This window comes from Narcine bancroftii, chromosome 7 (genome assembly GCF_036971445.1).
Source record: "Narcine bancroftii isolate sNarBan1 chromosome 7, sNarBan1.hap1, whole genome shotgun sequence".
Classification (NCBI taxonomy): Eukaryota; Metazoa; Chordata; class Chondrichthyes; order Torpediniformes; family Narcinidae; genus Narcine; species Narcine bancroftii.
The window spans coordinates 200,727,345-200,739,784 of NC_091475.1; the positions used below are offsets into that span (position 1 = coordinate 200,727,345).

General features: G+C 41.5%; 1 protein-coding gene across 3 annotated transcripts in view; it reads right to left on the reverse strand.

Moving 5' to 3' along the window:
- Window positions 1-1,619: 1,619 nt before the first annotated feature.
- Window positions 1,620-12,440, reverse strand: part of LOC138739606 (interleukin-13 receptor subunit alpha-2-like) — an 88,443-nt gene continuing 77,622 nt past the window's right edge. For all 3 annotated transcript variants that reach the window (XM_069891976.1, XM_069891975.1, XM_069891973.1), the window contains 3 exons: window positions 11,969-12,062; window positions 6,812-6,896; window positions 1,620-3,286 (listed from right to left, as the gene is read on the reverse strand). In XM_069891976.1, coding sequence (XP_069748077.1) covers window positions 3,200-3,286; window positions 6,812-6,896; window positions 11,969-12,062 — 266 coding nt within the window. In that variant the 3' untranslated portion in view covers window positions 1,620-3,199. The remainder of the gene's footprint in view (window positions 3,287-6,811; window positions 6,897-11,968; window positions 12,063-12,440) is intronic.

A 12,440-nucleotide genomic window follows, 5' to 3' on the forward strand; every position in this document is an offset into this window, starting at 1 on the left:
CTCCGGCTTTGATTTTCTAATGAATCAATTTTTTTCAATAATTCTCCATTCTGAATTCCCCAATCCACAAATGATTCTTCCACTTTCTCTATTTTATCTTTATTATGTTCAACTTGCTCTTTACATTTAGAGAAAGCTGTCTCAAACTTTTAAATATTTTCCTGTACTACATCTACAGAAGCAAGGCATTTATTAACATCTCTCTAAAACATAGATAGATCTTGCATTTGGATCATTTGTTGAGACATAGTATCCATACAGTAAGCAATCCCTTCCAGCACAGTAAAAATAGAGTTCAGTCCCGGTTCCAGTGCCACATCTTAAGACCCACCTTCTACAAGCTCCTCCTCCAGTTGTTCCTGTGAACTAACTATGAAAGGTAAGTCTTCTTCTTGTTCCAACGTTGTCAGGGCTTTTCCTGTGCGGCTGCGGGTCTGGACACCCGACAACAGCACCCCGACCACATCGGGGCACCGCCACTCGGGCTCCCGCGGCCCATACGTTCCAATAAATCGTGGACCCTGGGAGCACTGCGCATGCCCGGCAGAGCCAGGGGCCGCACAGGGGCAGCCTCCAGTACCTGCCCCGACTCCCCCGACGTCAGCACGGACCCAAGGGTTCTTTGCTCCGCCGGATCACCCGCACACCCGACATCGCGAACGCGCGGGTCAACGTCCGTCGATTTCTTCAACAAGCCGGCGCCATCTTGCAGAGACAAGACCGTTGCCGGTGTAATGTTTAACCTGGCTGGAGTTCTCTGCGGCTTAGGAGTTCCCAACGGCAGCTCCTTGGTTCCAGCTGGACAAGTAGGCCACTTCAGCACTTTAAAAAGTAGTTTTTTCTGTAATTGAGTCTTAGGTTTTTTTAATATTGGCTGCCACTATAGACAACTAATGTACTTAGAAACAGAAATAAAATGTTTATATACTTAGATTTAAATTTAAAAATGTGTGTTTAAAAAAACTGGCTGGGGAGGATTAGGACCGCAAGTCTGCCCTCTACGCCATCTTGCCATGCTCCCCACCCCCAAGGAGGACATCTTTGATGATCTGATATGGAAGACCTTGTCCTGGAAGCAGATGCTGCAGAGATGGAGGAATTAAGAGAAGGGAATGGAATCCTTACAGAGGAGAGGGTGGGAAGAGATGTAGTCGAGGTAGCTGCAGGAGTTTGTGGGTTTCCAGAAGAGGTCTGTCGAGAGTTTGTTTCCTGAGATGGAGACAGAGAGATCGAGGAAAGGGAGAGTACAGAGTTGCTAGAAGTGGACCAAGTGAATCTATGGTTGGGGTGCACGAGGCAGCACCAAGGCAATGATCAATGAGGTGGAGAAAGAGTTGAGGGCCTTTCCCTGTGTAGGCTCGTGCCACGTGGCCAACAAAAAGGCAGGTATATCTGGGGCCCCTGCTGGGACCAGATGTGAGACCAGCTGAGTTCCTCCAGCATTTCTATGTGTTTTTACTACAATCACAGAGTCTGCAGACTTTCATTTTTCACCTCCCTCTCAAACTATTTTGTACCTATTGGCACAAACGATTAACCCCATGGTATTCATCCTCCATGAATGCATCTTGACAATAACTGCTTGCTCGAAGTAGTCAACAAAAATCACACAGACATCCTTTCAGCTTTTGATTGAACAATTCTTTAATACACTATGATATTTTCACAAATGACTGAAAGTTTGTTCCTGCTAAGCTCTGTTGACATACTTTCACTTGCATGTTCTAAGTGCTACTTCGGAAAAAAAAAAGTTGAAATGAAAATGACGATGAGTTTTAAACCACTTTTCTTCATGCAATCCAATATACTCGATCACGGTTTGCAATCCTTTACAAGTGACCAGATGAGTGGTTGTCGTCCAAAACATTCCATGTTTTTGTACTATGCATTCGTAATTGCTCTAAGTTTAAGCAGCGTTTACAATCACACTGACAGATTAGGAGTTTCACCCGGACCAAACCAAGTAAACGTTGCAGTTTCCTTCCACAAAGAGCCTTCTAGTTTTTATCATGTGTTATTCATGATGTATTCATTTAAATTCCCTAGTTGCTTTGGTGATATCTGAGCTCATCTTTGTGAACCAAATTATCTTTGAAACTATGCAACAACAGAAATAATTCAAGCATAAGAATGAAGACGGTTACCACGGTCAGATCGTTTTAAAAAATAAAATTGATTGCAATATTCAAAATCTCTCTTTGTACAGCATTTTTCTGATTAATATGTACATCTTCCTCCACATCTTCTCTAAAAAAATGTTGTGAATGAAATAATCCACCCAATACCTGTTTTCTAGGGCAAGATCAGCAAATGCCAGAAGACATATTTGCAAAGTTAAGGGAGGGAAGTTTACAGTAGATATCAGGAATAGGTTTGCTTTTTACTCAGAGAGCGAATTTAACCAGGCAAATTATTTCTCTTTCATTTCGTGCTTTCAACAATCTCATGGAACTTTCGGGATATCTGCAGGTACAACATTTACAGAATCCACCACTCAATATCCAAAAAAAATCCAATCAGGTTCATTGACGTAATTTTCTCCTCAGAAATCTGACCAGTTGATATCTTCCTGCTTGTTTCCCCCATTATATTACCCAATAGCTTCTCCACAAGAGATTATATTCTAATATTTCTTGAACAACAAAGATTTCATATCATATTATGCAAAATAAAAAACACTACAAAATTGTCTTTCAAAATAGAATTATATTCACATTTGTACTCTTCTTCACTATATCCTTATGTATTTGAAGAATTCTGAATTAATGCTTGTCAGTGACACACATAAAATTATTTATGAATATGCACGGCTTTTTATTCGTTGTTTGACGGTGGACATGGCGCGCCCAAAGGGAGCAAACTTTAGCTGAAGTAATGATGCTCAGTTTTGGCAAATTAATAGGATATCCTTAAAATGTCTTCTCTGTTCATTTTATTATTGGCAGAGGTGAAATTTAAATTAAATTGTTTGGAATAAGATCAATAAAACTGAAAATCCGCAATCCAGGTTATCATTTCACAGAGGAAATGAGTTAATGTTTCTGATCAGTGACCCATTCACTAGTCATGAGAATCTTGATTGACAGTGGAGACATGTGGTGGGTGGGAGGGTTGGTGGGGGGTTAATTAAGAATTCTGGTCGCTTTATATTCTGAGGTATGCAAACATCTGGTGTGATGGAAGAAGTGCATTTCTTAAGTTATGCTTCAGATATGATGGTTTCTTCAACAACGACCGTATAGCATTCTTCATGTTTGGTGATCAGTGTGTGATAGCCAATCCATGTCTGTTGAGCAAGGAAAAACTCAGGTTAGTATCTCTACTTATGGTTTACATTAATTGCACTGAGGTTGCACCAAGAAGGGGGTCCTCCCTTCTTCTTTATTTTTCATTTATGGGATGGGGGCATGCATCCTTGGTTAAGCTGAGATTTAATTGCCCATGGCCTGATTGCTTTGAGTTGTGTTGCCTTCTTGAACCCGCCCCATTTTGTCAGGTGAAGTTACACTTGTGTTAGAAAGGCAGCTCCAGAAAAAAAGGTAAGGAAGGGTTCTATCAGAAGTAGACAGTCAGCTACGTATAACCATATAACAATTACAGCACAGAAACAGGCCATCTCGGCCCTTCTACTCTGCACCATACCAAGTGCTCTACTCTAGTCCCACCTACCTGCACCTTGCCCATAGCCCTCCATTCCCCTCCCTTCTATATACCGATCCAATTTTTCCTTGAATTACAAAAATGGACCCTACCGCCAATACTTTCCTGGAAGCTCATTCCACGCGGCCACCGCTCTCTGAGTGAAGAAGTTTCCCCTCATGTTATTTCTAAACTTTTGCCCCTTAACTCTTAACTCATGACCTCTTGTTTCAACCTCTCCTATCCTCAAGGGAAAAACCTGATCTACATCAACTCTGTCTATCACCCTCATAATCTTTAATGAATCTATCAAATGCCCCCTCAACCTTCTATGCTCCAAGGAATAAAGACATAATCTGCTCAATCTTTCTTTGTAATCTAGATTCTGAAACCCAGGTAAATCTTCTCTGCACTCTCTCTACCTTGTTGATATCCTTCCTATAATTCAGTGACCAGAACTGCACACAATATTCCAAATTTGGCCTCACCAATGCCTTGAACATCACCTTCCAATTCCTGTATTCTATGCTTTCATTTATAAAGGCCAGCATACTAAAAGCCTTCTTCACCACCTAATCCACATGAGATTCTACCTTCAGGGAACGATGAACTGTTATTCCTAGATCTTTCTGCTCCACTGCATTCCTCACTGCCCTCCCATTTTACTACATATGTCCTGTTTTGATTATTCCTTCCCAAATGGAGCACTTCACACTTTTCAGCATTAAACTCTATCTGCCATCTTTCATCCCACTCTTCTAAGCAGCCCAAATCACTTTGCTGTTTGAAAGCCTTCTTCATTATCCACAATTCTACCTATTTTAATATCATCTGCATATTTACTAATCCAATTTACCACCTCCAGATCATTAATGTAAATGACAAACAGCAAGGGACCCAATACAGAACCCTGAGGCACACCACTTGTGCCACCAGGCTGACAAACAGTTATCCACTACGACTCTCTGGCATCTCCCTTCCAGACACTGTTGAATCCACTTGACAATCTCAAAGTTAATACCTAGCGCCTGAACCTTCCTAACTAACCTTCCATGTGGAACCTGTTAGGTCTGCTTTGTTCATGAATGAGTGAGACAAACACCAGGCTGAGTCGAAATCAGGGTTCTTTGTTCTTTATTACCGGATTGTAACACTTGCGACTAACAAAGTTAGTCGGAGAATGCATTCTGCCGTTATCAGCAAAATGGTGATTTTTTATACCCTTGGATACATGCTTAGAACATCATCATATCATTACTTGTCCAATGACTAAAACTGTTGCTATCCTTTCCCTGCTAGCTTCCTGCCTCTCAATCCATCAATGTCTCTCTTATCTTGTAAGTACAAGGATGCATTCTGTTACTCCTTAGTACTGGGTGACTCCTTCTCCGGTCCCATCTCATGATGTTTTACCTTACAAACCTCATCGAAGGCCTTAATGAAGTCCATATAGACAACATCCACTGCTTTCCCTTCATCAACATTCCTAGTCACCTCTTCAAAAAAATTCAACAAGATTAGTCAAACATGACATTCCACACACAAACCCACATTGAGTATTCTTGATCAGACCCTGCCTCTCCAGATACTTCTGTATATTATCTCTAAAAGCTCTTTCCATTAGCTTCCCTACCACAGACGTCAAACTTACAGGCCTATAATTACTAGGCATGCTCCTCAAACCCTTTTTAAATAAAGGAACCACATTATCAATATGCCAAATCATTTGGCATCTCTAATGACATTTGAAAAATCACTGGGTTTAGTATTATCATAGCTCATCTAAATGTAGCCTCAATTGCACATGCCCACCCTCCTTCAGTGATACTTCACCTCCTTGGTTATCAACGAATGACCAAAGACCACTATTTCTGCTGTTTGAGGACAAATTACATACTCAGCCCATTCTTGCTTCCTTCATCACTTTGGTAGAGTAATTCCACTTCCACTGCACTCCTTTCATAGCCTGTAAATAATTTTCACCTTGAAATTTCTTCTAAAATTTTTGTTTGTATCTCTCTTTCTTTATTCTTGAAGAGGTGCCCTCCAGATCAGAAAATAATCTGCTGGAGGAACTTTGTGAGTCCGGCAGCATCAATGCGAGAATTTTGGATTGGAATTGTTTCTGCTCTTGACCCATGACTGCACTGCCAGATTCAGTTCAAAAAAAAAATCATCACATTTGTGGATGATGCAACAGTAATAATGATGAGTTGGCATAAAGAGAGGAGCTTGGGCAGCTCGTAAAATAGTGTGAGAACAGCAACCTCAGTCTCAAAGTGAAGACTAAGGAGATTGCGGACTTCAGAAGGGCAAAGGTTGGGCCAGTCCCCATTACCCATCAGTAGCTCCTTTGTGGAGAGAGTAGAAAGCACAAAGCTCCTTGGTGTGCATCTAAAGCAAGGCCTATCTTGGACACACAACACCTTTAGTCAGGAAGGCACAGCAGCACCTAAATTTCCAAGGATGTTATGGAGGGCAAGCCTGCCAGTTCCCACCTAGACAACTTTTTACAGGAGTATAATTTAGAGTCTGCATGCATCACTCTGTGGTGCAATAGCTGCAAAGCATCAGACTGGAGATCAATACAGAGGAACATCAAAACTGCCAAGGTGATCACAGGTGTCTCCCTTTCCTCTATTGATGGAGAGCACTGCTTAAATTGGGCTCCACGAATTACTGAGGACCCTTTCCACCCCGCGAACAGTATCTTGATGCACTGCCATCAAGTAGAAGGAACAGGAGAATCAAAATCAGGGCTGCCAGGCGGGGAAATAGCTTTCTCCCACAGGCCGCAAGATTGAAGAACTGTATCCTGTTACCGAGTAAACACTCCCAAAATATTTATATTTATTTATTTTAAATTATATATTTATGTGTATATGTGATTATTATTTGCTCTGTATTGTGTGAATACACTACAGTCCAGAAAAATACTGCTTTGTTTTGCTGTAAATGTACGGTCAGATGATAATAAACTTGAACTTGAATGGAAAAAAGAGGGAATTGGATATACCTAATATGTTGCTTGTCTGATGAAGAAATATTAATTACATTGAGATTTTCTATTTTACACAAAGCTCCAAATGCATTGTTTATCACGGACAACGGGACAATTTTTATTCGAGCTTCTGGTCATGAAATAAAAGGCATTTTATCCATGTCTGCCTACCTGAAAGTCACCATTGTGTTCCTCAATCAATTCTTTAAACTTCTTCTGAGGATCGGGGATGGAGCTGGATGCAATAATTTTGTACCTGTGGAATGTTAAATATTTAAATAAATCCATGACTTAAACTCATTTGCACATAAACACAGAAGAGAGATAGAAGTAGGCAAAGCAATAGGCGAGATAATCAGTTGCCAGACTTCGAACTTTCCCCAATTTTGTTTTATCTTTGAGTCCAAAGGTGAAGCTGCCACTTGCCAGTATAACTATAGCACAATTGGAAACCTTCAATAAGACTGGCCATTCTATTTTACCCAATGATACTAAGTTCATCCACCAGATGATTTTTTTACTCCAGATTCCAGCATTCTGCAGTCACTTGTGCTTCCCCAGAGATGGGCTCTTCAGCCCATCATGTGTGTGATAACCTATTTAATCACTCTATGCTTCCCATTTGCTTGAATGAGAACCTATGCCAAGCCTACTTCAATATCTACCTAAAATAGTTTTTAAAAAGACTAATCACACCTGCTTGCATAGTTTTGCCAATTTATCAACAGGATAGTTCGTAAGTGGTAGGCATGAGGTTAGTCTTACCAAATTTGTTGTGAAGTTCCAGTCAAACTCCCCCCCCCCACCCCCAGTGAAGTTCAAGGCTGTTCATTTTGTGGCAGTGCTAATGGCAACACTCCAACTCCCAGGAGAAATCGAACCGGCCATGTGACATCGGTGCATGATGATGTCAGCACGGGTCGAGTACATGATTCCGGCTCTTAAAAGGTTGCACAGGTGATGAAGAGAAAATCTGTTTGATTCACTCTAGAAATGCCTTGTGTGGTTATTTCGTCATGTCCACTGCAATTCCAGTGGCCACAATCGGTGACTCCGACTTTAAAGGTTAAAACCTTGTGTTTTTGATTTTTGTTAATTTTGTGCCTTTAAGAAATTGTTGTTTGCAGTGTTACCATAGTTACTATAACATCATACATCATAATATCCAAGCAGAGGGAGAGTTTGCATCTCATTCTTTGAAGAATTATGGAGGAGACGCAGGCTCGAGATATTTTTCTTTAAATTCATCTTAATTTCATCTTAATTCATCTTATTTTGTTTATTTCATTTATATTTGTTTAAAGTTGAATATTGTTATCATTATACAGAACACTTAGTTACTCATCATTAGGAAAATCTCACTGAAAAGTTACGCAAAATGTTTATTCATTTTACCAACAAATTAAAGCTACTTACAGCTCCAACTATGAAGTTTAATTTATTGGATTAATAAGATAGTAATTTGGAATATCGTCATTTACTTTTTTTCGAAGATGACGTGTCTTGAAATTGGGAAGTACTAGAACTTGGGAAGTGCCATCTATACCGGCGAGGCCAAAAAATGTACTTTTGGACAAACATGGACTCTGCAGCTGTTGCTGTGAAGCTGCCACCTTTCTGGACAGTTGAGCCTGAACTGTGGTTCGAGCAGTCTGAAGCATAATTTCACCTTCGCAAAGTCGAATTGGACACCACTTGTTATTACCATCTCATCAGTCCCCTGGACCAGGCCTTCGCTAAGAGGGCCAGAGACTTCCTACAGGATCCATCATGTACCAGCAAGTATGACACTTTCAAAGCACTTTTATTACGTGTACATGATGGTATGTTCCGTAGGGAAAGGGTAGCCAACTAGTACATTTCGATGGGTTGGGAGACTGCGCCCTTTGAGAACTAATGGATGAAATGATGCTTCTGGTAGCTGGCGAAAGGCCCAACATATTTTTCAGGTGAATGCCAGATATATTAGGCTCTTGTTATCAAAGTGTTCATTTGAAGATCCAAGGACTGTAGTGGCAGAGGCAGACACTCTATGGCTGGCTAAAAAGCACAGCAAGGAAAGACAAGTCTGCACAACCAACACCTCCGACATTGACGCCATGTCACACTCTAGTGCTCTTAGCACATCACTCCCAACAACCAGGCAAAGACCCAAGACAAGCAAGCAGCCTAAGGACACTTGTCTTGGTGTTATTACCACAGATGTTGGGGAGTAAATGCCCACAAGCATTCCACCCTGCCTGTTTGCGGGAAATGCCAAAGCCAATCGCCAGTAAGGGCTGCGGCGCTTGGCAAGAAACCTACAAGCTTACTGTATGTATGGGTGGGACCAATTGTCCCAGCAGCAATATCCCAACATTTGCTTGATGCCAATTTTCTTCAGGGTTATTTATTCCTCATCGACTTTAAATGGCTAATGGATGGAACTATTTTTCAGATCATTCCTCTGGCAGAAGTCTATATCTCTGCTCTGAGCCTTAAAACATTAAGTAAACCAATAGATGAATTCTCCAAGCTATTGGAAGATTTCCCTGAGATGACTACTCTACAATTTTCTGCCTCCACTGCAAAGCATGGTGTTACTTATCGCATTTGTACTTAGGGCACTCCTATTCTTGCCTCCAGAGAAGCTGCGATTAGCTAAGGAAGAATTTTCCAAGATGGAGAAGCTAGGCATAATTCGCAAGTCCGACAGTCCCTGGGCATCTCCATTACATATCATCCCGAAACACAGTGGAGGTTGGCGACCATGTGAAGATTACAGGCGGGTTAACAATGCCACCATCCCGGATCATTACCCGATACCTCATATTCAAGATTTCACAGCTGATTTGGTGCATGGCTATCACCAAATACCAGTAGAACCAGAAGACATTCCAAAAACTGCAATAATTACCCTGTTTGGGTTGTTTGAATTTAATGAACACCATTCAGATTAAAGAATGCCACTCAATCATTTCAACGGATGATAGATGCTTTAGGACGTGGTATGACCAACGTCTTCATTTACCTCAATGACATTTTAGTGGCCAGTGGGACATTTTCATACACTTGTTATTCATCTTCAAAAGTTTGGACTGACCATCAATCCAGATAAATGCATTTTTGGACATGAAATGATTGATCCCTTGGGTCTTAGGATTACTCAGGAAGGCGTGACTTTGCTGCCATCCAAAATTGAGGCCATTACCAAATATTCAAGACCTGCTACGGTTAAAAGCCCGCAGAAATTCTTCGGAAATGTAAATTTTTACCGTCGGTTTCTTCTGGGAGCAGCTCATATCATGAAGCCTCTTTTCGATTTACTGTTCAGAAATGCCAGAACCGTCTATTGGACTAAAGAGGGAAACAATGTTTTCTTGAAGACATACGATTTCCTGACTCATGTCACTGTGCTCAGATACCCAGTTTTAAATGCATCTACCGCCCTTTCTACAGACACTTCCAGTATGGAAGTAGGAGGTGCACCTCATCAATATGTTTACGGGCATCTTTCAGCCGCTATCTTCATGAAGCAGAGAAGAAATACAGTGCTTTAGATAAGGAGCTTTTGGCCATTTACTTGTCTATTCGACTCTTCTGTTATTTTTTGGAGAGCAAAGATTTTACTTTGTACACCAACCACAAGCTCTTAACATTTGCATTTTACAAGGTCGCAGAGCCCTGGTCAGCATGCAAACAACACCAATTATCATTCATTTCAGAATTCTCCACAAAAAAAACCTACATATTTCCAGAAAAGACAATGTTGTAGCTGATAAACTTTCCCGCTCTGCTCCACTCGAGGTTTTGTCTGTAGATCAAGGTATTGACTACACAGCTTTGATGTGGCTCAAGAACATGATCATGAGACAAATGCTTATCCGACTGCAATCAGGAACCTGCAATTGAAAGATGTCCAGTCTGGAGTTGACAGCAAACTACTTTTCTGTGATATATCAATGGGACACCCATATCTAGTAGTTCTGGCACCATGGAAATGTTGAGTATTCAACTCTGTGCATGGTCTCGCACATCTGTCAATTTGATCGACTATTTGTATGGTTTTGGACAGATTCGTGTGGCATGATCTTAAAAAGATGCTACATAAATGGTGAGGTCCTGCATTGCCTGCCAAAAAGCAAAAGTTCAGCGGCATACCAAGGCACCACTGAAGTCCTTCCAGGAGTTCACTCGGTCTTTTGCTCATGTCCCATTGTTGGTCCCTTTCCTGTTTCAAGAGGATACTGTTATCTTTTTACAGTAATAGATAGGTTTACATGGTGGCCCGAGGCCGTGCCTATGGTGGATGCTACTACAGACACCTGTGCTCGGGCATTCCTCAGTTCCTGGGTGTCTCGTTCTGGTTTACTGGCGCATGTTACTTCAGATAAAGGACCACAATTTACTTTCTCGCTGTGGACGGCCTTGTCTCGCTTGCTCTGTACAATAATTCATTATACGAATGCTTATCATCCCCAGGCCAATGGAATGGTGGAAAGATTTCGTCGACACCTCAAGTCAGCCTTGATGGCTCAGTTAGAGGGTCCAAGCTGGACATTAGAACAACTCCAAAAGAGGACCGCCAAGCTTCATCTGCAGAGCTCATGTATGGCACATGGTTGGCGGTTCCAGGGGAGTTAGTCCCCTACCATTCCAACTCTAGCAATGATCCTAAGGAACTATTGAGAAGGCTAAGGGAGACCATAGGAAAATTGACCCCTATACCACCATCGTCACATGGAGAACACTCTTTCATTGTGCCAGAAGACCTCAAAAACTGCGAGAATATGTCTTCGTCCAAAAGGGAACACTTGGTCAACCTTTACAGATGCCCTACGAAAGACCTCATAGGATACTCAGACAAACTAGGTTGACCTGTATTTTGGACATTGGAGGGAAGCCACAGTCTTTCACTCTTGACAGCCTTAAACCAGCTCATGTGGGCAAATCTTTCCCACTGCAGCAGCCAACAATCTGATGCAGAAGTCGGCAACCTAAAAAAAACAGACAAACCTTTCTGCCGGTTCTGAGGGAGGTGCCGTGTAGCGGTGCTATGGCAGCACTACAACTCCCAGCAGGCATCAAACTGGCCATGTGACATCAGCACCAGTTGAGCGCACCATTCTGGCTTTTAAAAGGTTGCGCGGGTGATGCACTATGAAAATGCCTTGTGTGGTTGTTTCACCATATCCACAACGATTCCAGTGGCCACAATTTTATCAAGTTGTGTTAAGGGATTGATGCAGTTTCCAGGAACCAAATCACAGTCTGGCTCTCTCAGAATAGGAGGAGGAGCATGCACTGGAAAATATTTACAACACAATAAACCTTTGCGCATGGAGTTACCTTCTGAAAACCAGTGTCAGCAGCATTGCTGCCGTTATCATGAGTAAAAGCAAGGCAATTATCATTACGTGTCCATCCAGCTGTTCCGTGGGTTCTGCAATTAAAAGTCAATGATTATAGGCCATAAAAGATATTTCTTATTCAGAAATACCATAAATTTCAGCGTATAATTGAAGTCTTGAAACCCTCAAAAATGGAAGGGGTCAACTTGTATGTCAGACACAAAAATGAGCCTTAAATTCAGCTCAAACAATTAATTTTTTTGAAATAACAAAAAAAAAGCCAACCTTCAAGAAATTTTCATGCTGCCAGTATGTTAAAAATAACTTTTTTTATTGGGAAACAAAACAGTTCTTTCACTTTTAACGTAAAACTCGCTTCATATTTTCATGATTTGTCTGGAACCTCTGTGATAACAACAACCCTCAGGCCAGGCCCAGCAGCTCAGTCAGCGCCGTTTTTTGTGGGGGCG